We start from the raw sequence: 25099 nt of genomic DNA, 5'->3' as shown, positions 1-25099 counted from the left end.
TATTTTTGAATTAACGGTGAGATGGATTATGGGTGGGTAAGAAGTACATGGGGTAGGTGAGGTGAACCAACAGTTGGACACACACTACTAAATGGAGAAGCCTCCCAAATGGAGCCTAAATTATGATTATTAGAATGGAATTATAAGGATCCAAATGGGACCTTATAGAAGAGTACGGAGTATAATTAAGATGCCGCACTTGTTTACTTTTATTATCGTGCAATTAAATATAGGCAAAACATGAAAATGGAAGTAAAAAAGGTGCATTTATTCATGGCGTACATAGCCTTATATTTGTAAAAAAAGGTCATATTACCACCAGATGGATTTATATTCGAGATTTTCTTCGCTAGGTGGCTCAATTATGCATGGTTTGTAGCTTGGCTGTTGATCAGTTGTCACATATTAGTTGGACCCTTTTTTCGCGAAACAGTTGGAGTCAACTCTTCTTCTGATTTTATCCAGTTTGTATCTCGCGAGCTAGCTAGCTTCGCACCTATTAAACGAGTCATGATTGAAGGTTAGTTAATTAAGCATGCAATGTAACATTGCTTCTAACACGTCCTTTTGGTTGGTTGGTCCTCTCTTTGAAATGTTGGGTTCTGCACTTGAAGTTGATTATCCTAGAACGTTGTAAAGAATATCGGGAGTCCGAAAATGGGTCGAAGTTGACGACGTGTGTTCCGTGGCCTGTTGTCGTAGAAAGCATCTTCGTCGTGAATCTCTCTCTCTCTCTCTCCTTCATATGCAGTGGTAAGACGAGCAATATGAGCTCATCCTCTCCGGCGCCAACGCTCACCTCTCGGCTACGCAGCTATGCTTATTAGTTTAGAGCGTGAGCACAATACATTTCATGGAGGATCACATTAGGAAAGATTTGGTATCAATCCAAATAACAAAAACGTTTATGTCAATGGACAATGGTATAACTCAACTGTTCATATGCCGTACAAATCCACTTTGCACCGTGCCTTGCAACAGTCTCGTGCGTGCGTGAGCTCTAGCTTTTCTGTATGTCACAAGTAACTTTTGGGGGGGTGTTATGAGTGATCAATCAATGGATAGTTGAACCTTACATGCACGGTGCTTCAAGCCAATGCAAGAAACGGACATGGACGTTACTCTACTCGGAGTTAGGCATACGACCGGCCAGTGGCGGAGCTCGCTCAGATTTTGAGCTGGGGCAGAAATTGATGCTTGTCCCCTGGGCCATGGCCGGAGATCGGGAGATGACCTCCACGGCCACCACATGTGCCACTGCATTTTTTGCAATTTGTAATAGCAGCGACGCGGCGCTGGCGGCCTCGCGCTCACCTGCACACGAGCAGCAGCAGGAGGCCGAATCCTCCACAGCGGGCGGCCAGCATGGGTGCATAGCGACCGAGCGACTGTGCGGCTATGGTTTCTTGCTCGCCGTTCGCCGAATCGGCGTCGAGCCATCGAGACGACTCGAGACCGAGCTAGAGACATGGAGGCGGCTCTTCAGGTACCGTGTTGGGCCAAAAACTAATTGGGCTGTTAACTTGGACCCAGCTACCGGCTAAAAACAGACTTCTTTCTCATCTGGACGTCCGACGCAAAACGCGCCGCTCGGCCTCCATTCTTATGACCGCTGACCGCCTAGAACGCCATAGGGGGAGAATGGGGGAGGGAGTCTCTGCTCTGCCGGTAGCTGGGACAGCTACCCACCCTGCTGTACGGGGAGGCATAGTAGTGCTTCACAAATCACACAGTACCTCTCTTCTTTATTTGATCGAAGCCTGGCCCACAACCGCAGGCACACCAAAATGCGCGCGCCACCGAATTCGGCAGCGTGGTAGTCGCCATGGACCTGAGCATTTTGCAGACCGGGCCGGGTTCGAGCCAGGCCGATGAAAAGACCAGTTTATGCCGAAAATTTATGCCCACGAACAGTCCATCGGCATTGTTGGGCCAAGTTTTTGAGCTAGGCTCGAACCGCCTGTTCTTTTTTAGTTGAAAAATAAATAAAATTAATTATTTGGGTGGGTTCGGGCTGACCCGATTTTTTCGGCTCCCTGACCACGCCCGGACCGTAACTACCATGGGCGGGCCAAAACCCAACGGGCTTGATTGGGCCCGTGGGCTAGGCTGGGCTTAAAATCCTCAGACAGGCCAACACCCATCGAGCTTGGGTCGGGCCCACGGGCTAGGCTGGGCTTAAAATGCTCGAGTCTAGTCTCCCACCCCCAGCCCAAGGAGCGTAAGGCAGGGACTGTCATGTATAGTGGACGCGTAGGTGTTGGGACCTAGAAAAAAGTTAACCTCCGTCTAAAAACCCAAAGTCCATTTTTTTCAAATCAAAGTACAAATTTATAAGATAGCAGTTTTATTTTAGCAATGCACGAATTTTCTATTCTCAGCATTCTTCACATCCCTCACAGAATATATATCATATAGTTTATTTCATCTCATAGCTAGCGGCGGATCTAGCGATGGAACGGGTGGACTTGAGCCCTCTACCGTCTCTTGGACAATGGAGCCCCCTTGAACTTCTCCATGACTTTTTGAGGTAGAAAAAGAGAAGATAAGGAGGGAAAAAGAGGAGGAAGACAAACTCGTGCTAGGTTCATGAGCTGCATCCGCCACTATTCATAGCTAGTCACAACAGTAATAAAATTGACAACATGCTCACCGAAAATTACAAGCAAGGAACGGCGAAGGAGAGTACTGAAACAAAAATTGTTACATGGTCGGAGCTAATATCATGCCCAAACAAATTAAGATAAAAGAATTTCAGATAACTCGATCCATCAACGGGTCCACTCCTCGGACAGTCGGACTTGCTTGCTCTCGGCGAAGGCGTCTGTGCGCAGCACGCAGCACCCAACTTGTGCGAAATGAGGCGTGATGGTACTTGGGTGGGCTGCTGAGCAGAGTGGCATCTCAATTAGGACAACGAATTAATAGTGGGCTGGCAGTAGTAGACCAGTACGGCTGCGGCCTGAGAAATTGGCAATGGAAATTGGCTCACGAATGAAATGGAAGTAGTACAGCGATGAAAAACTCAACCGAGATAAGCACGTTATATGTGATTAAAGGGTAGTAGGGTAAAAAATTATCATGGGATCACTGGATGAGGGATAAGGGTATCAACGGGTCCCTACCGATTAGGATACTGGACGGGTTGATAGGTGGGCCCCACCCAACCATGGCGTGTGGGGCACGACGTGAAGTTCCGTGAAGAACAAGCTTGGAGGCCGAGCGAATCGATTTAGCCCGGATATCACGGAATACTTGTTGTAAACCGACTCAGATTGATTTTCTGTAACAACCGACTAGGATTAGATCCTATACGACTTGTAACCCTAAATCGTCAGCCTATATAAGGCGGTTAGGGGCGCCTCCCCCGAGGGCATGTTAACTCTTCGCACCTGCAATCAGCAATATAATCCATCAGAACACAGGACGTAGGTTATTACTCTTTGGAAGTCCGAACTTGTTTAAACCTTGCGTCCATGTGTTACGATTCGAGTTCTTGGTCTTACGATCCCCTCGCCTACAAATCTACCACTTGGGTAACCCCCGGTGTACTGCCGATCACTAAATCCGACAGTTAGTGCGCCAGGTAGGAGTGATCGTGAGATCCTCCCCAGCGAACTCAATGGCATCCCGCCCCGGCATCATCTTCCCCGAGAGCATGAAGGACTTCCTCGCCAATCCGATCTAGCTCCGCTTCGGGTTCATGCTGGTGGACTCCGACCCCACCGCCTCCATCGCTGACTTGGCGTCCACCGCTAGCTCGGCCTCCGTCGAATCTGCATCGGCAACACACAATCTCCATCGAAGGATCATCACTCCGATCATCCAGCAGATCGGCGACCTTTCTCTCACGGAGAGGTCCCGGACATCCTCGCAGCTACCCACCTACCCACGCCCTCCGATCTAATCACAGGGCTAGATCGCATCAGCAGCACCATCGCTGAATGCATCAACCTCTCTGAGTCGGCTCTACGCTCTGAGAGGTCGGGCCAGGGCCCTTCTCATGCCCCTTTTGGCCTCAAGAACTCGACTGCCGTGTTTTTTGAAAAACTTGCACAGTTGTTCTAGATCCAATCTGATGACCCACCCGAACCCACCCAGTTTTTGGACTGCGGTGAGTTTCAGGTCCCTCGCTTCACCTTAACTCCAAACTCCAACGGTGAGGGTGAAGATGGAAGTTTCACCTCACCATATTGGGAAGTCTTTGTCTCCAACTACGAACCTCCACAAGATGGCAAAACTTCCTCCTAGGAGCCGCGATTGCACGGTTCGACACCAGCAGGAACGAGCCGAGAAAGCTCATCAGCCACCTGCCGCTCTTGCAGCGGCCGGCGCACCACCCATCCTGCCAGCGCAACCTAACGGCGGTGACAATGTCGACCAAGGCGACTCAAGAGGTCGGCGCAGGCACCCTAACCCCATGCGAGTGCGCAATCTCCAGAATGACTTCGAGCAAAATGGCCACGACGTCTTCACCACACCCCAAGCCAACCTGGGGGCTATTTTCGCCGATCTGGAGAACCTCCCGGACTCGGAGCAACTACAACGAATCCGGGTGCGCATTTGTGTTGCCAATGCCCAGATCAAGGAAAGGGCCCAGGACCCAGTACGCTCAAGAAGCCGGTCATCATACTCCAGATCTATATCTACCCAGCACTCCCGAAGCCGATCAACTCAGAGTAGATCCAATCGCAGCCGAACTGATCACGGCCATCGCAGGGGAGGTCGGCTAGAACCTATTCAAGAGGAGGAGGTGGAGCAATCCCAAACAACGACCACCACCTCGACGATGAGAATCGCCGACCAAATAACCACCACCGCGACAACCGTCGTCGCGACGAAAGAGGAGACAACGAACGTTGCAGCCGACCCGATCGACAACTTGACCGCGACCTCCGTGACCTCCGTGGTGAGCTCAACAGCTGCCACCAAGAGCGGGATGAGGCGCAGCTCTGCCAGCGTGCCCAGTACGACCAGCGGCCCCTTCCCCTTCCCCTTCCGGCCCTCCCTCCCTCGGCCAGCGGCGCCCCTTCCCCTCCCTCTCCGGCGGGCGGTGCCCCCTCCCGGTCCCTCACCGTCGGCCGGGACGGTCATCTCCCTCCCTCCCTCCGCCGCCGGGCAGATCCGGGCGGCCGGGGCGGCCTCCTCCCTCCCTCCCTCCCTCCCTCCGTCGCCGGCTAGATCCAGGCAGCTCGAGGGGAGGGGGCTTCGGAGGCGGTCAAATCCGGGCGGCGGCTGCGGATCGAGGGGAGGAGGCCTGGCGGCGGCGCACCCCTACCCTTCCCCCTTCTCCGGTGGCGCCGGCCTTCCCCTCACCGGATCCAGCGATGCCGGCCCTCCCCTCGCCGGATCCGGCGGCGCCGAGGCCCTCTCCAGATCCATGACGACGTGGGGCTGTGGGGGTGTGCTAGTGGTGGTCGGTGGTGGTGGCGGCATGGGAGGTGGTGCTGTGGTGGTGGTCTGGTGGAGCAGGCGGTGGTGGCGGCATAGGAGGTGGTGTTGTGGTGGTGGTGCTGGCGGAGCTGGCGGTGGTGGTAGTGGCGGCGGAGCAAGATGTGGTGGTGGCGGAGCAGGATGTTTTTTTTTTAAAAATTGGTTGCCGAGTGTTTTCTGAGCACTCGGCAAAGACTTTGCCGAGTGCCCTAACACTCGGCAAATGGTTCGTCGAGTGTTTTTTGCCCTTCGCCGAGTGCCCCCGGCACTCGGCAATTTTCATGTGTCCCATAGTGACTAGGGGACCACAAATAATCTGAAATAAGCTAGGCTTGGTAGCTTATTTTAGATTATATGTGGCCCCCAAGTGATATTTTACTAAGTACCCATGATCTATAATCCAACTTATATAACTAGGTAGATTATAATCCCAAACAAATAGGACGTTACTTAGCTGAACAGCCTTCAACGTCCAAACAGTGAAGAAAGGCAGCCAACTTGTATATATTTTTTCAATTTTTAAGGGAAATAAACTTATGATCTTATTTGCTTCTTTTGAAGCATCATACCGTTTACTTCTTGCAAAGAGTTCGGCATGATGAAACTGAAAACATCATCCACGCCGCGATAAGGGAGGACAAAACAAAAGCCACCAAAGTTTAGACGAGGGACACTATTAAGCACGTAATTTTTCTTGTTTGCTGGGATAAGGCATGTCATGTAAACTTGTTCGGAAGTGTCTTAAGGACTAGAGAGGCGACAAGAGGAAGGGTGAATGGAGGTGTTTATCCCGAAACACCCAAGAAGTCTCTCTTCTCGCAATCGTCAAGATCACGTAGTCATAGAAGACCTATTGACCCTAAGAACGATGCTAGGAAAGCGTAAAAGCAATGCGGAAGCAAAAGGCAAAAGATCCAAGGCAAAATGATACTTAAGTACGGTTTGCCAGAATATATCAGATATTCCGGCACCTTTTCGAATAGTCCAGTACGGGGTCTATCGGATACTCCGGCACCCTATTGGATACTCCGGTACTGGGTGTATCGGATATTCTATCACCCTGTCGGATACTCCGGTACTCAGAGTATCGGATATTTCGGCACCTAGTCAGATACTCCAGCAAAGGGTTAACAACCTCTTGAGACTAAATTTATTGGAGTTTACGGCACCCTACTGGAAATTCCGGCACCTTCCAGATCCGAAACTCAAGTCAACGCTCCGAAATCCATCCAAATGATCTCCAAAACTCACGAAACTTTAACAGTAGCTTCACATGCACATGGAGGGTCTTGCCCTAAAAGATCTCCTAAAAAGAGATCAAGACTCGAGATCGAAAAATCCCAAAAAATGGCTCCGGAAAACTCGAAAAAGATAAATTTCAGATTCAAAGAGAATGGAACGAGATGGCATGAAACTGATCTTTGGATTACTTCACCATATTTAGTTACAAGCCACTCTTAAGCACAACTAAAGCTAAGATGGTAAAAAGATCAAATTAAAGATCCTCTCATCTCTCTCCCTCTCTCTCACCCAAAAGCTCTCACAAATAAAATGAGAAGCCCACCACCAAAGAGCCCAAAGAGAGGTCTGCCCTAACAACCACTCCACATATATAGAGGCATTTGGCAAATATCCAAAATGCCCTTACATGAAGCATACAACCCAAATACCCCGTAGAGGTAAAACCGTCCAACTTTCTTTTGAACCATCAGATGGACCCGACACCTTCACGACTTCGCTTCGTCTCGATGCAAGCTTCGCGATGGTACCACGCATACTCCGACTTGACGCCGTCCGGCCGTACCGGACTTACCCCCGATTTTGAGGCCAAACCCTCTTGCACACCCCGTAGGCGTGACTCACCCCCCATTTTGAGGTCAAATTGGTCAAATCCTCTTGCACACCCCGCAAGGCATGACTCACCCCCGGTTTTGAGGTCAAACCAGTCAAACCCTGTTTGCACGCTGCGCACGACGTGACTAACCGATGTCGACGTGTGTTCGGCCTCCGCCAAGGCTTTGACACCTCCAAATCTTTCGCTCCCACTCCCGGGTCGCCTACTCAACTCGCCTCCATCCCGCTTGACTCGATCGACGCCGTCTCCATCCTAGTGACTCTTCCTCATCCATGCACCATGTGGATCGCCCATGACTCTGTCTGGACTCCTCGGGTCCCTCGGTCCAAGCCTAGTCGTATCCACCCTTCACAGCCCTAGTACATCGGCATGAACCTTTTGCTTGACCTTCACCTCATGCCGTCAATCGCCATGTTGCATCCTACACCTGCACATCCAAGCCAAGAGACACAACATACAAGATATGTTTTACACATACATACCACAATATAACGCATACAACACAACACATCCGGTTAGCTGTTAGCATAATCAAGCACATATGAAATATAGACTCAACCGGAAAAGTCTCAAATCATCTAGTCAATTACTCATCACAAATAGACAAGCGACATCTCAACTTGATGTCTCAGTGTCACATTGGTTTTCAAACTTATCGAGTGGAAGTTTGAAGGATGAGTGCTTTGGAGCAAAGTTACTTGTTCCCACACCTTTTTTCAAACTTCGCGGGTGAACGGGCAAATAAGCAAGCAAAGATGAAGACTTGTTTCCAAGGGACCGCTACATCTTTGCTTGTTTCCAGTTTGGTAGAAAATTCTCATTAATATATCAATCCGCTTATTTCAGAGGACTATTTATTTCATTAACTAGAAATACATCAGATGACCTATAAAACAGTTTGTCGTGCAATGCAACATATACACTGTAAGTACTAAACCGTTAAAATTAATTCATGTATTGAAGGGAAGGTAAACGCTAGTGAACACAGATATAGTTGTGATGGATGCAGCTATATATTGGCGCCATTCATTCCGTTGTTAAAGCAAGCGCTAGCTTGGTCTAGTAGTAGTACTGCTGGTTGGTGAACCTGCAGTTCTTCCTGATCTCCAAATTCTTGCCCTGGGGGGGAAGGCCGCTGAGCTTGGCCATGGCGGCGGCGAAGTCGGAGTTCCACATCGCCGCGTTGTCCTTGTAATCCTGCAGCTTGCCGGCGGCGACGCCGTCCGTGCGCAGCACCCAGTCGGACTTGAATAGCACCTTGTTCTCGAGGTTGTTGTGGTAGTAGCTGTTGTCCAGGACGTTCCTGGTCGGGCTCACCCCCAGCGTCACGGGGTCGTAGGCGGCGTCCTTCTGGAACGCGGCGCTCGCGTCGCGGGGGTTGTTGGGCACCGTCGGGTTCTGCCCCTTCTTGAGCAACTCCAGGGGCGTCGTCTTGTTCAGCGCCAACTGGTAGTCGGAGTCGATGGGCGTGGCGTCGGCGGCGAGACGGTCCTGGTAGGACGAGAGGTGCGCGACGCCGATGGAGTGCGCGCCGGAGAGCGCGACGAGCTCCTTGACGGTGAACCCGCGGCCGGACGCGGCGAAGTTGTTCTGCAGATCGGTGAAGTCGAAGGTGGACTCGGGGAGGTTGGCGTCCGCGGCCGCGGCGGACGAGACGACGCCGTCCTTGAGGCCGCCGTCGAGCTTGTAGAAGATCTTGCCGCCGCTGAGGATGTCCGCGGCGTCGCGCCCCGCGAAGACGAGGATGTCGGCGCAGGAGGTGTTGGCGCCGACCTTCTGCTTGATGGTGTCGATGACCTCGAAGCCGGCGAGGCCGATGTTGGTGACCGCCTTCTTCTCGGTGTTGGTGCCGTCGGTTGGCGTCTTGTCGAGGAGCACGGATCCATCACAACCCTAGAATAATGATGAAAAGGTATATATCCATCAATGTCATGTCCCAAACGAAGCCATGTACGCGCGCGCGTGATGATGAGAAAGAGAAGAGAGTAATCGTGGCTACTCACATTGATCCAGCAGTCATGGAACACCAAGCGGACGAGGGCGGCGCCGAGGCCGGGGTTGTACGCCATGGCCTTCTCCACTTCCTTCCTCACCTTGTCCTGGACTTTGTCCGAGTAGTACCGGCCGGCGGCCGACTGCCCGGCGAGGAAGGCGAGAACCACGCACAGAGATAGCACGGCGGCGCTGAGCTTCGCCATCTCCGATATATAGCTGCTAGCTCGAGTGTTTTGAGGTGGTGAGCTTGGGATGGAGCTAGCTGCTGTACATGTGCTGGGAAGCTTAGCGCCGAGGGGTATTTATACAGTGCCGAGCGATGTGGACGGCGAGGCCGCGAGCGATGAGTGCATGGAGAGTGGCCTTGATTGGCTCGCATGCGGACATCGGTTAGGTATACGTTGCTTGTCATACGTCCATGCAGGCATGCATGCATTGACTTTTCTGCCTAAAAATAAGGCCATTATTGACCAAACGGGCGCGGCAGAACGTGCAGCTCAATCATGCACTGCAACGACGCTGTGTCTGGTGATTGAGCTTCCTAGCAGGAAGTAGCAACAGCTCTGGATAATCAGCAGCTGGCGCGCAACGCTTTTGGTGTAAGTAATTGTTCTAAATTTTCATTGGTGTGCGATATATCAGTATGAAATTTCCTCCCCAACAATGCAAGCATATGTGCGCGCTGATTATATTGTTCCTTTAAGTGATCTTGTCGTGTGTTTGTCTGACAATATTGATTCTACTTATTAGTTTTCCCGTTTCTTTACATATGATTTCGTGGACTACTAAAAAAACTATTAGAAAGGATCATACCATATCCATTAGCGATGCTGAACGGGGAATTATGCGCTGGATGCATGTGCAACCTTAGGTTGGTGCAGAATGATGTGTGTTGACCACGCGTACATATATCAACCAGAGTTGCTAAACAACTGGTAACGGTTTAGTTTTTTAAACATGAAAAAAATAGTCAAACGAACTCTGCTTCAAGACTTGTGCTCCATGCCATCTTTCACGTCTCTAGCTGTGGCAGAGTCTCTCTTGTGGTAGCGAGTTTCTTCTCCAGTGAGATTGTCTTTCAGGATTAGTGTTTTTTTTTCGTGAATTAGTGTTTTTGGGTGGTAGAATGGAGCTGTGTCGCACGGAAGATTATTGCCTCAAGCGCCAAGAAAATGGATGCTAACCGGTGGATACTCTAGAAAATGGATGCATGAAGCCTGGTTTTCAAAAATTGAGGAACTAATTAAAGCATGAGAAACTGACAAAGTAGGTTAAAGATGAACAAATTAAAGCATGAAAAACTGAAGTAGGTTAAAATACAATTCCGTTTTTTTAAAAAATTAAACCATTGCTAATTTTGTACTCCCTCTGTTCCAAATTGTATGTCGTTTTGACTTTCCTAAATTCATAAATATAATTATACATCTAGACATATATTATATCTAAGTGCATAACAAAAACTATGCACCTAGAAAAACTAAAATGACCTACAATTTGGAAGGGAGGGAGTAATAAGGAGAGAAATTATTGCTCAGTTTTCAAAAGGTCGAACTGGTGTTCATATACAAAGCCTCCACTATATGTGCTGGAGTGGATAGGGACAATGATTCAGCTGGTTGCTATACTATAGTGGGTTGTGCCAACATTTGGGTTAGTTTGGCATGCGCGTGAGGACGTACGCACCGAGAGGCGGCAAATTAAACATGCCTGAATGCATGGCTGGCTGCTTGTGGGTCTAGTCGTTTAAGTTCAGAGATATATAGATGTTGCCAAGTTTGGTCTTGAATAATCTTATGAGCGAGGTAGATAGGAAGAGACTCCTGTGCTTTGAGAATAGACAGTGGAATTCTAACGGCCTGTTCGGCTGGACTTATAAGCTGACCGAAAAGCTGAAACAGCTAATTTATTGTGAGAGAAAAATACTATTTGGTGGCTGATAAGCCGGCTGATAAGCTGAAGCGAACAGAGCGTAAATAGCTGCTCGCCTGTACCACTAGCTCCACCTAACATGCTCAATCCATAACCACAATATATCAAACCCTAGTTTATAGTAATGTTCTTCGGGTGTCATGTTGCGGTTGTTTTCCACGCGGTAGCGAGTTGGGTCCAGCCGTGCAGCGCCTAGACGACGTCGTCTCCACCACCACCTGCGATATGCGAGGTAGATGTAGCCGGGCGAGCCGTACGGGAATGGAAGACGACGCAAGTTTCACGCGATCGAATTAGTAGTATATTTGACTAGCCGTCTATGGGCCGGGCAGCTTCAGCAAAGGGTTCGTGGTCCATGAAGCAATGCTTTCGAGTTTCGATCTTGCTTATTAATCCATTGCTAAGTGATCGGAGATAGTGGATGCCAACGCGATCACTTGCATTGTAAGATTTTCTCCATTTTGGCGGCGTGCAAGCTTACTGGCGGAATGCTAAGAACGATATATATAAATATATGAATCTTCAGTTGAAGGATTAGTTTGATCGAGCACTTTGTAGTTAGCTCTAGCTACCAGTACCACTTGCGCGCTTTGACCTTTCGCTGAGCAAGGTGTAGCCAGAGTAACAATCAGCTACGACTACAGCATGATCGACGACCCAGCATTCGAGCAGCAGCTTCCTCGTTTTAGTTTGGCATGATGGAATCAGTTAAAGCAGACACTGTGATGAGGTCGTCTCGATCGTGCCAAGCAACTTGGGCAAAAGGTCGATGCCGTATGCGCCAAAACGGGAGGGACTAGGCGCTAGCTAGTGATCCACCGGACCCATATGCTCGTACAACGCAGTTTCCCTGTCGAGTGAGTTGGGACAAAGGAGACCCTGTTTTGGTCAAAGTGGGGGGATGCACATAGGACAAAAACCCAAGAGCATTGTTCAAACTTCAAACCCTGCCAATACAAGAACACATTGGGATTTATCGATGGCCCTCTATTTTAGGAACAGCTAGTTTGTTGTCCAATGCAGCTAGTTTGTTGTCCAATATAATGCAAGTAAATATGCCGACATTTTTATCTTATTACCGGTTCCTACCTTTTCATGTCAAATCAAAAGCTTATGGCTATACAGTTTGTGTATAAAGTAAATAGGTACTTTGGTTGGCTTTTGCCTTTTGCAAAAGCAAAAGCAGATTGAAAAGTCCAACCAAACGCACACTTAATACCGCAACGCCAGTCTTGATGTAAGTGGAGGCGATTACCTGTGCTACTGACACCCCATTCACTGCTGGGTGGGGCTCACATGTCAGCTCCTCCTTCCTCTTTCCGTGCTTGGGAACCTGCTGGCCATTCGCCACCGTGAGCTTAGACGAATGTTGCTGGTTAGCAGGGGAGGACCGTATCAGAAAATTAAAATAAGGTGGGCCACTACTATAAGGATATAATTTGTACATTAAACACTTCAATAACCACTTTGTATTCTTCAATGCTGGTATCAACATATCTGTAATCAGGTTGTTAACATGTCAATGACACGATCTTGTAATTTGTAATTTGTTAACATATTTGTAACGTGTCAATGACACGATCTTGTAATCTCAACAATCCGAGTTTGTTAAGATGAGCTTGTAGTTTAGATAAGTCAGGTTGTTGTAATCTGTTGTAAATTGGCTTAATCTTAACAAACTCGGGTATTCAACTTGTAAGCTACGCAAGAGGCTCTTCCTTGCCCTATATAACAAAGGTGCGGCTTCTTACGGGAGGTTCAACGCTTTCTAAAACCTTTACATGGTAATCAGAGCCATCTTCTAAACTACATCCAATCTAAACCCCAACCCTCATGGTGAGCTCCTCCACCAGCGTTAGCCTATCCTTCGCCATCAGGCACCGGTGACAGAGAAGCTCACCAAGTCCAACTTCGCCCTATGGAATGTACAGGTTCTACGTGCAATCTGTGGGGTAGAGCTGATGAGCTACATCGACGACACCACCGTCGTCCCGCCGGAACAGATCGACGATGGCAGAAGGGAAAGGGAAGGTTCCCAACCTGGCCTACACAACATGACTGGCCCTCGACCAGTAGGTATTCAGCTACCTTGTCGCATCCTTATCCTATGATATCCTTGCGCAGGTCGCAACCTTTACCACCGCACATGGGCTGTGGCGAGCACTTGAGGAGATGTTCGCCTCACAGACTCGTGCCCGCTCCGTCAACATGCGCATCGCCTTGGCAACGACCAAGAAGGGCGCAATGTTCGTTGCTGAGTACGTTGGGAAGGTACGTGCTCTCGGCGATGAGATGGCAGCAGCCGGCAAGCCTCTTGATGATGAAGAGCTGGTGTCCTACATCTTGACTGGATTGGAGCTTTAGCTCAACCTGATCGTCTTTGCAGTTTTGGCCCGTGTGGAGCCAATCATGCGACACAACCGTCGCGTCGGTTCCTTGGTGCCAGTGATGTCGTTTCTGGGAACCGCTTGATGGACGAGATCACTATTGATCTCATTGTTTTGTAACACTCCCCTTTGATCGAATCCATCTTTGATCATCCTCCAATTGAATATTCCTTCAAGATACCTGTTAATAAGAAATCTGAGAAATATATGTGGCGAAAAATAAATGATGAAAAATATAGCTTATGTTGATATTGCCTTATTAAAAACTTTGGATGAGAAACCCAACAGGGAAAAACTCATACAAAGAAAAGAGTGTAATATGATGGCATAACAAGTTATTTATTAGAGAGAGATACTCCCCCTGAGTTTTGCAAGTCTTTGAATTGTCTCATACCAATCTCCTCAACACATTTATGAAATGAAGAGTATGGTAAAGACTTTGCCTCAAAGATCAGCAAGATTATCACAAGACTTTATCTGCAAGATGTTTATGTCCCCATTTTGTTGAAGCTCATGAGGATAAAACAATTTAGGAGCAATATATTTGGTAATATTGCTCTTAATATAACTTGTTTCCATTTGAACAACACAAGCAACATTATATTCGTAGATAATGGTTGGTGATTCAAGTGAACCAATTCCACAAGATGTAAGTAGGGGGTTTACCATTCTGCAAAGCCATACACACTCACGTGATGCTTCAAATAATGCAATTATTTCAGAATGGTTGGTAGATGTAGCTACCAAAGTCTGTTTGGAAGACTTCTATGAAATAGCAGTTCCACCTTGTAAGAAAACGAATCCTATTTGTGATCTGGCATTATGAGGATAATATAAGTAGTCAGCATTGGTATACCCAATCAAAGTCGGATCATTATTCCCCTTGAATAAGAGGCTAAGATCTTTTGTGCCATTGAGATATCGAAAGATATTCTTAACTCCATCCCAATGGCGTTTGATAGGAGCAACGCTATATCTTACTAGCAGGTTTAGTGCAAATAGCACTAAGATATGGGAATTCAGGTCCCAATATCTCTTCTCCACCTTCCCTTGGTCTTTATGGGTCTTTCTCTACATCTAGAGATTGAACCACCATGGGAGTTTTAGATGGATATGACTAATCTATATTGAATTTCTCCAATATCTTTTGGGTATATGCACTTTGGTGCACAAGGATTCCTAAAGGTAAATGCTCAAGTTGCAGACCTAAGTAATTTATTTTGACCAAATCCTTCATTTCAAACTCCGTATTTAAATGATGACGTCCTTCATCAATATCCAGTTCATTGCCAATGATATTAAGAGGAACCTAACCACTGAACAAAATTACAAAAGTTAGGTTCCACAATTTCGTTCCATCTTTTCTGAAAAGGGGGTTCGGTGGAAAACCTTTTTAAGGGATTTGCCCAGAGCACAACCCTTTCCAAGCACTGCTCTGTACACATCAGTATAGACCGAGATAAGGCAAAATCCTATGGAGGATTTTTTTAATGAAGATGCATGGGCAATCATCATTTTTAGTGTATCCCTTTTGTAGGAAGAATTCACTTAATCGGTTGTACCACATCCTGCCCAATTATTTTATGCCATAAAGTGACTTCTGCAACTTAACCCAATACATGTTGCGATTTGCCTTAGAATTCGCTACATCGATTCCGTTGGGAACCTTCATGTATATATCATAATCCAATGACCCATAGAGGTATGCAGTCACTACGTCCATCAACTGCATAGATAGACGATCTTGTACCACCACTGATATTAAATATATCAGAAAGTTATTGCACTCATGGCTGGAGAGTAAGTATCATTCAAATCAACGTCGGGTTTTTGCGTAAAACCCTGTGCTACAAGCCTTGCTTTATATCTCACCACCTCGTTATTTTCATTCCGTTTCCGGACGAAAACCCATTGTATCCTACAGGAAAGATACCATGAGGGGTAGGCATTACAACCGAGAATACTTCTCTTTTGTAAAGTGAGGCTAACTCCGCTGCAATTGCATCCTTCCATTTGTTCCAGTCCGAGCGCTTTTGGCACTTTACCATGGATTTAGGATCTGGATCAGGTTGAAGGCACTCAACAATTTTCTCGGAGAAATATGTGTCGACAATTGTAGTGTTTCTATCAAAAGTCTCCCCAGTCTCAACATAGTTGATGGCAATTTCGTCTACCCTTATAGACTCATCATGACTTCCCGAAACGATATGTTTAGGGTCTTCCGATGTCCCAGTCATAGCAATGTGCATGTGGCGGAACCATCTCGGATTAACTTAATTAAAGCACGGTTAAGCCGCTTGACACGCGACACTCATACCTTAGTCAAGTTAACTCGAAGTGCCGTCAGATTTCATCCGATTTAACCACTTAACAGGACCGAGTTAGCATAACCCACACGAAGGTGAGTGGTTCTAGAGAATACAACAGACCAACCAAGTTAAACAAGTTCGACGATTTATTTCAACATTGGTTCGAAATTCAGAGTTTTACAAGATTTAAAAGCAGCGGAAAGATAAAATAGCGGAAGCTAGCGCCGGAGTCGGATGTCCCTGATGAGGCCGATCAGGACATCAGTGATCCCTTTCCTCGCCGTCCGAGGAGGGATCCCACTCGACCGTCCACCCAGGAGGAAGCTGGGGCGGCCAAGTGCCAACAACAGCAAACTCAGAGGCTGCAACTTCACCTGAAAAGAGAGCCACAAACAAGGCTGAGCTTCTAAGCTCAACAAGACTTAACCAACCGGTGGGAAGAACTACTCCACCACTTCTAGACATGCAAGGCTCTTTGGTTGATAGGTTTGTTTTGCCAAAAGCGACCACAGTGAATCCTTACTTTCAATATTTTAGCTCAGATTCTAAGTTCATTAACCAATCTATGTTGGCAACTTATGCTAAACAACCACAATTTCTAACAACAATGTATAGAACAAGCATCTAGTTCATATCATCATCATGTTCCATCTTTACTCAGTGTAGCATAGCGATCAAGCAGTCTCAAACTGTGAGAGGCAGACGAATCGATTCGAGTTTCTTAACCATGCATGGTGAACCTAATCTCACGACATCCGCGCACCACAAAGGGTTGCTTCCTATGTCGGCCGTCCCCATCAATTCCCAGGCACGTGTCAGGTCCAAACTTCCCTTGACATGCAATGCTCCACAGTCCCAGCCTCTACCGTACTGTGACCGCACTTGCACCCACATGATGCACCATGGGAACCTCGTTCCAGGGACAGCAGGGGTATAAGCCACGCCCTAGTTCAATCAGGTACTAGGCTTCCCCATCCCATACTAGGTATGAGATTAGTACTTTCAAACACTTAATCACGAATACCAACACTTTCCGACCTTAAGCAATTTCATATAGACAAACAGGGCGATCCACCGACCACCAAAAGAGTTCACCAGGCCCTGCCCCGTCCATCGTCCTTATAGTTGTAACCAGAAGGAGAACAACCAACTCCTATAACTTGCGAGTGATAGGAAATCACTTGACTTTTACCGAGTCCTATTAAGTAATGCAACTACTCGGACTCATCAGGCTAGTGTTCAGATCAAGGGAACCAAGTCATGCATCTATGGTTTCAAACAACTCCTGTAACGTAAATGCACATACAGCGAAGAAAGACATGTGTAAGTTTAGAAAGTTGGGTTCATGCTCTGGGGCTTGCTTTCAAGCGGAGGGGAGGGAAACTGGTCTTCAGCTGGGGCGGCTTCGGCTTCTGGAACTGGCAGCTCAGCTACAGCTCCGTCTTCGGGCGCCGGGTGTAGCTCGTAGACGCCGTCAGCGAGATGCAACTCTACACGAATGCAAATGCAAGAGTTAATGTTTAGACGGTTATTTCAACAACAACACTTGCAAGTTTTAGCCCAGAAACTTGTAGCAAAGCTACGGAAAAAGTGTGGAGGTTCAAGCTTCAGTGGATAGAGAACAAGACCAAGGGTTGGATTGGAAGAAACTTATTATCTGACCCTTAAACTTTAAGGGATAACTGTGTTTGGGGTCCTCAGACTTAACGCAGAGAAAACCCCAATATTTTACACAGATACCTTTGGGTCAAAGAAAAAAAATACAGCCGAGCCCTCAAGCGAGGCGGATAAGGGTCGGTGAAATAGACAGGGTCGGGCGAGATGTAAAAAAGGGGTCGGATGAAACAAACAGGGTCGGGCAAGACGGAAAAAGGGGTCGGACGAAACAGACAGGGTCGGGCGAGACGAAAAAAGGGATCGGGCGAACCGGTAAGGGGTCGGCAGCTTACCTCCAGGTCTACTGGCGAAGCTTTGGGGTCGGGAAGGAGCAGACTTGGGCGGAAGGTCTTAAGAACTAAGGCTTGGGCAGCGGCGATGTCCGGCGGTGCTTTGGCGGTGGCGGAGCTTCTTGTGGGCAACAAGGAAGCTCTAGCACAGCGCGGAGGAGCAGGCGGCTGGGTGGACTGGGGAGAAGCGGACTTGAGCGGAGAGGGGAGTTCCTCAAGAACTTAGGTGGCAGCGCTTGAGCACGAAACAGAGGAAGATGTGGCAAGGCAACGATGGCGAAGGGAACTCCGGTAGGGCTCTGGTACTCCTTTTTATAGCTGTGTGGAAGAGAGAGTTGGAGCAGCACGAAGACCGGGAAGAAAAAGATGGAGTGCGCTGCCATGGCGGCGATTGAGCGGCGATGGGCGGCGGAACAGAGCTTCGGACATAGCATCTTCGGCCATTGGGCACTGGAGACAAGGCGGCACAGGCGCGGTTTTGCCGGAATTTAGATTTGGCGGAGGCGGGCGTTGTCGAGCGGCGGATTTGATTGGTGTGACTGGGAGAAAGGCGCTACAAGCGAGGTTGCAACATGTGAGAAGACAGGACGAGCGGTGGCGCGGGCAAGCGCGAAACGGTGGCATTGCCGGAGCACGTCATTGGTGGGGCGAGAAAGGAGCTGTCGCTGCCGGAGTCGGGGTTGGCGAGGGAGGAATCATCGCGTAGCGAGTTTGTGGGCGGCGCGACTGTGGAGAGGCGGAAAAGCCGGAGGTCATCGGGGCTTGCAGCCGGGGGTCCTGCGAGACGATGATGGGCGCGCGTTGCGAGGCGGTCTGACGCAGCAGCGGCAAAACTCTGCCACGGCGGCGACGGGGGCACCTTGGCGCGGCCGGCGAGGGCGCGAGCGAGACTAGGTGATGCAGAAAGGGTTGCAGAGGGGCTTCTGCGGCGATTGGGGAGGAGGGCGCGCGGATTCATCCTGTCGCGGCCGGCGACTGGGCGAAGCGGCGGGCGTCGGAGGGATTAAGCCACGCGGCGGAGAAGCTCTGAAGCGGGCGCATGCTGCTCGGGCGCGTCTGCCTCGGGAGATCCGGAAAAAAGATTGCGGGTCCACCCGTCAGTCTCGGTTTCTCCTTTGCTCAAGATGGAAAGGAACACTGTTGTTGAGACTTAGAAGGAACCGGTGGTTCTGGTTGGGTTTTCAGGGGTCAGAACCGGGAACTGGAGGTTGAGCGCTTAAGCTCAGGGGAGCTGAGTCAGCGGGATTAGGGACTTGGATTAGGATTAAATCAGCTGATTTAACCAGGGTCGTTACAGTGCAGCACCGAGCTAGGCTGTGGATCATCACAATCCACTTGATACGAAGTATCCATTTGGTGTCCGTGAACTGAAGATTGACTTGCATTCACCATCTTTCTTTGCTTGCTATCATTAGGATCTCGCTTGGCAGCCATACTTCTCCCTCTTTTATCGTTAAGTGGGATTTGAGTGGTTTTATTTGGTAATTTTGAGAGGAGATGGCCTCGAAATCAAATTCCCAGCGAAGGATTTGGAAAACTTTGTAGTGAGCAAATTATGACCAATAGAATTGCTGATAATTTTTCTCATCATCCCTATTCCAGGGTGCCCAAGTCGATCATGCATTCATGCCAGGTGTGGAATGGATCGGCATTCTGAAAAATTACCTTATATGCAACATGTGCAATGGGCTTAATGTATGTGTAGTACAACCCAAATGAGAGTGACGGAATGCTTTCGCATATGCATTTGCCATATCCATTTTGTTTAGTCAAGATAAGAAATTCTTCTTGATTGTCCTCATGGGTTTCAACATGAATCCCATTTCGACGGATATCTTTAAAACTTATTAGGGTACGAGTTGAATTGGGATACAGGAGTGCATCCTCAACTGTAATTTGTGTACCCATGGGGAGTGTAATAGTGGCTTGTCTAGACCCAACTATTACAACATCGCGTCCAGCGATGGTCAAAACTTTTCCATCGTTCTTTTTGAGAGTCTGAAAATATTTGAGCTCCCTAAGTATAGAGTTTGCAGTACAACTGTCCACAAGGCATAATTCCTACTCTGTTGAGTTATCATCATGAGACATCTATAGTGAAACAAGAAATTCTAGTTAAGAATTCTTTATTCAACACATAGATATACATACAATTATTGAACATCACATATAGAGTATGACGTTACAATACATAACAGTTTGTGCGACTCAAAGTACATGAGTTCGTACATCTCAACTAACTACCAATTATTACAACTGGAATTATTGAGGAGTTTTGTACAACTCATACAATGAGTTTGTACATCTCTACTTATTACAAGATCAACACATGACAAATATAGAACATCAACAACTGACTCGAGATAATATGATTGATAGTAGATCAATCCTTCAAGTGGATCAGAACACTGAGATTACTCTAAATCTACAAGTGGATCCTTCGAGAAGTACTCGATGAGCATGCCATCCATAGGATCTTCTTATGGAAGAGTGAGTATGCCAGCAGTTGCAACGGGGTTCTTTGAGGAAGAGTAAGGTTGTTCTAAGGTTTAGTAGGAGCCTGCTGAGAAGTTGCAACCTCCGGTGTAGCCTCAGAAAGATTGAAGTGAGCTTTATATCTTGGTTTGTCAAACTTTGCCTTCTTGAGGGATTTTTGATACAGAAGAACTAGATGTGGTGGGCAATGGCACTCTTTAGCAACATGATTGTTCCTACCACACCGGTTGCAATGCTTGCGGCTATTGCCATGTGGTGGTGGAGCTGTTCCCTTTCCTTTTCCTCTCTTATGCAATTTGCGCCTATTGTTGAATTTGTGTTTACCTTCCGAATTCCTGGAGAAGTTATTCCCCTTGAATTCCTTCTTATTATCAGCATTATTATGAACATTGTAGTGCACCTCGGGCAAAGGAGCAGAATCCGGAGGGCACTGATGAGCATTCTTTAAAAGAAGCACATGATATTTTTCTGCTTGAGACAATGTATGAATAAGCTGAGAATATTGCTGGAAGTTGCTGGAGCGCTATTGCTGGTGCAATATCCTATCCTCCGGAAGCATAGTAGATAGAGTTTACTCTATCTTTTCTGCATTTGTTGGCTTTTTCTCGCAAAACTTCAACTTGGAGCAAATGCTATGAATAACATGATTGTAGTCTACAACATTTTTGAAGTCTTGCAGACAAAGGTGATTCCACTCATGATTGGCTAAAGGGCAAATGAGTTCCTTCTGCTATTCATAACGCTCTTTAAGAGCCTTCCATAAAGCAAGTGGGCATCTTTCCATTAGATACTCTTGTTTGAGATCTTTATGGATGTAGAGCCTGAGAAGAAAAAGAGTAGAAAATTTCTTGTCTGTAACGGGGGAGCCCCATCAACAGGCTCTTCTATAGCCTCAACAATCCCACGAGCAGCAAAGTTAATTTCAATGTCTGAAGCCCAAGTTGGGTAGTTGTCCCATCAAGGGCGAGTTCATCGAACTTTTTATTTGCCATGTCCCTACACTTATAACCATGGATTTTAATTAATTTATGGAGGTAAATTAAGAATCACAATGGTGATGTTGTAAGCTCAAATGCAAAATAAGAAATCACATATGATATGAGGGAAATGTAGGTAGAAGACCATACATTAGAGTTAATATTTTGAGAATAAGTAAGCACATTATAGATTATCTCCAAATTAAAGGAGCCTAGTAGTGGGAAAGTAGCTTGCTGCCTAAAAGCATGGTCTCTGGGCTGATATGTTCAAAAAGAAACATACCGCAGCCAATGCCTATGTCTCCACTACTCTGTACTTGACTAATTATCAAAATCAAACTCAAATAGCCTCACATATTCACTTGGGAGAGCATGTATAGGTAATCATCTGAAAGATGTAGACCACTTAGCGATGGGCAAGTAACTTGCTACCTAAAAGCACGGTCTCAGGGCAACTAAATTCTATAAAAGAACTTAGCGCAGCTAGTGCCTAGGTCTCCATCACCCTATGCTCCAATCCCAAGATAAAAATATGTAATTTGTTTTGCATGAGATCCAGTATAATTAAGTGCAAGTTAATTAAAGGAGGTGCTAAGTTAAAATGCAAAATTTGAAAGAAAATTGCAATTTAAGCACAACAAGTAAGTAGAGTATGTCTTAGAAAAATGTGAAGGCATAAATACTAAAACATGGGCAGCAATTCATAAAGCATAGTCTAAATTGCATAAAGGACAGTTCAGACATGTGTGTACAATTACAGACAACATCAGGGGCCTAAATAGTAAAGTACATAGACACATAACACTGATGAATTGTTGAAATAGAATTACTAACTAAAACAGGGACTAGAATATGAAATTCTACTTGAAAATAAAAGATAACTATTGGTACAAGCCGAAGCCAACTTTGGAAGCGGCACGCACCAACATGCAGCCTGTAGAGGCCCATGCGGGCGGAGTGGCTAGCAAACGGGCTGCCAGGCTAGACTTTGCTAGGCCACCGAAACAGCCAGGCCCGGTCCGACGCATGGCTGCCGCCGCCGTATAAGGGGCGAGCGGTTAAGGTTTGAGCCCCAACTGCTCAGCCACCTCAACCACGACCACAGTGCCGCCGCCGTCACCATCCAGTCCTGTTGCCGACGTCTAGCAGGCCCCCTTGTCGGAGGAGGAGGGGACGGAGCCACCGACGCCATTTGGCAATTGACGGTGGCCGGTGAAGATGAGGCCGGGTCGGCAAGCCGCTGCGGTGGAGGCGTGGCAGCGGGTGGCGCTCGGGCTGGCCTCGACGCTCGAGCTGGGGAAGGAGGCAGTCGGCTACCAGCGGCGCGCCACGATGGTGCCCGCTAAGCTAGGTCCCGACGACGTCGGAGTAGGAGAGTGGCGATGGGGGAGGAGCCCATGGAGGTTGTGGAGGTGGTCCATCTCGATCTCCATGGGTTCTTCCTCCGGTGATGTGGCGGCGACGGTGGCCTGCACTGGAGCCGGTGGCAACTCCAAGTCCAGAGGCGCGAAGCACTCTGCCGGGTGCAGAGGCACGATTGTGGTCCATCCATGGATGACGCAGAAGTGCATGTTCTGCACCTGGACGCGGCGGGGTGGGTCAACGACTGGCGGTGGCGTCCTCGGTCTAGCGCTGGTGCTCAGCCTCACTTAGTTCGTGCGGTAGTTGAAGGGGCGGCGGCCACCAACATTCATGCGCACACCATGGCGGCGGGTGGCGAGAGGGCCAATCGGAGCAGCAACCATGGTGTTCCAGGTGAGGAGGCCACGGCGCGCACCGATGGGCATCACACCCTGGCTGAAGGCCAGGGAACGGCGCACTGAGTGGATGAGGAGGTACTGCAGGCGGTGTGCGTGAAGACGGCGAGGGAGATGCAGAACAGAGGCAACAATGGCATCGATGGTAGTAGGTATCGTACCTTCAACCGCTGGAGGCCAAGGCCTCCTTGCTTTTCTCTACGATTTCATGAAGACGGTGAGGGAGACGCAAAACAGAGGCAACAATGGCATCGATGGTAGGCATCGTACCTTCAACCGCTGGAGGCTTGAGGCCTCCTTGCTTTTCTATGCAATTTCCAACTTCTCCTTCCTCGTCTCTATTGCTTTTTCCTGTGCTGATAACGTGTAATGTAAACTGAGAGATAAATGAGAGGGAAGATCAATCTATTCAACTAGAGTTTGTACAATATATACATAGGGATGGGACATCAGGAAGAGGCACGCAACATAACCGTCGCGTTGGTTCCTTGGCGCCGGTGATGTCGGTTCCTGGGATTCACTTGATGGATGAGAACACTATTGATCTCAATGTTTTGTAACAGTATCAAGTACTCTCTCTCCCAAATTAAATCAATCTCTAGCAAAATTATTTGTCCTAAATTAAATCAGTTTGTACATCTAGCTACTCCTCATTGCATTCACAAACGCCAGTTAAGATGCCTCGTTAAGGTGCAGAGCATTTAATTTGTTCTCCAATCAACCAATGGTCACTGGAGTAATTAAAGACATAATTGTTTAATGAAGGGCAACTATGACTTTTCTCATCCTCACTAAAATATTTCAGATTTGCTACAAATTGATTTAATTTGGGATTGAGGGAGTATATCGATAGGGGGGAGTTTTTTTTTTATATACGTACACCTATAGGAAATTTGTACAGCTTTAAGACTATAATAACAAAGCACGAGCACACACTACACAGCTCAAAACACCTATAAGTACACCTGCCATCACAATGTTACACATTACAAGTAAAATAACTAAAAAGAAAGTGCTCATATGTGTAACTAAAGATTTGAACCTTGGTAGGCGCAGTTGTATCCCCACGCTTCTATCATCACAAAAGATTGTTCCTTAGACTTATATATAATACAGATAGTTAAAATCATAATATCCGCATAAAAAATTGTATAATAAAAGAGACAAGACATTTTATAGATGTATATAGAAAATAATTTTAAGACTACAAACTTTGTTCTAGGGAATATGAAAGAATAATTCGTTTAAAACATACATGGGCCGCGGGCCTCTTGGTCCTCTTAGTATAAAGGCCAACATCTGCTAAGGTTAGATTTGGTCATCGGCCTGATGCCCAACTGAGGCCACGGACACGCACGATTGGGCTCAACCGTGAGATAGGCCCAAATTTACGGGTAGCTTTTCATACTTTTCTGCGTTGCGATCTCGCGTACCCGTCTGTCCGAACGAGCATCAAGTTTCTGAATCTGGAGTGCATACGAAAAGGCAACATCTGTTAAAGCGGTGATTATTCAAGAGAACCAACATACTCCGTACGTCCATGCTATCTAATTTGGTAAGGCGATAGGATAAAAGTTGTGCATTCCTCAAAAAAAAAAGGATAAAAGTTGTGCACACAGCCACACAGGGCAGTAAACCCCATACTAACCAAATTAAAGGATATCTTGCTACAACTACAACAGTATAATACCCCCAGCAAGAGCATCAAATCAGTCACTCTCGAATTAAACACCCTCCGTTACTTTGTCATCGACATTTGACTAAAGTTACGTAAATATTATTTCTTTTTGTTGAGGCTCGTTTTATCTATTATAAAGGTATTTTAAGCATGATTTATATTTTTTATATTTGTATTAAATTTTAAATAAAAAAGAATGATCAAATATCATGACTAAAAGTCAACGGTAACAAATATTTATTTTCTAAATAATGAGAGTATAAACTTGGGAACGCAAGGCCCTTGCATTGCAGCCTTCCCTGAACACGTACACTTCCATCATACGATAGAGTGCTTG

General features: G+C 47.4%; 1 protein-coding gene across 1 annotated transcript; it reads right to left on the bottom strand.

The window, feature by feature from the left end:
- Positions 1-8095: 8095 nt before the first annotated feature.
- LOC101779375 (peroxidase 2) lies at positions 8096-9552 on the bottom strand. The gene is made up of 2 exons (XM_004952505.4): positions 9292-9552; positions 8096-9181 (listed from the first exon to the last, which is right to left on the bottom strand). The coding sequence occupies exons 1-2, from the start codon at positions 9484-9486 to the stop codon at positions 8348-8350; spliced, it is 1029 nt and encodes a 342-aa protein (XP_004952562.1). The 5' UTR covers positions 9487-9552; the 3' UTR covers positions 8096-8347.
- Between the last annotated feature and the right edge of the window lie 15547 nt (positions 9553-25099).

The sequence above is a fragment of the Setaria italica genome, chromosome I (assembly GCF_000263155.2).
Source record: "Setaria italica strain Yugu1 chromosome I, Setaria_italica_v2.0, whole genome shotgun sequence".
NCBI classification, from domain to species: Eukaryota; Viridiplantae; Streptophyta; class Magnoliopsida; order Poales; family Poaceae; genus Setaria; species Setaria italica.
Note: the sequence above shows the minus strand (reverse complement) of the source record. Positions and strands in the feature narration are given on the sequence as shown.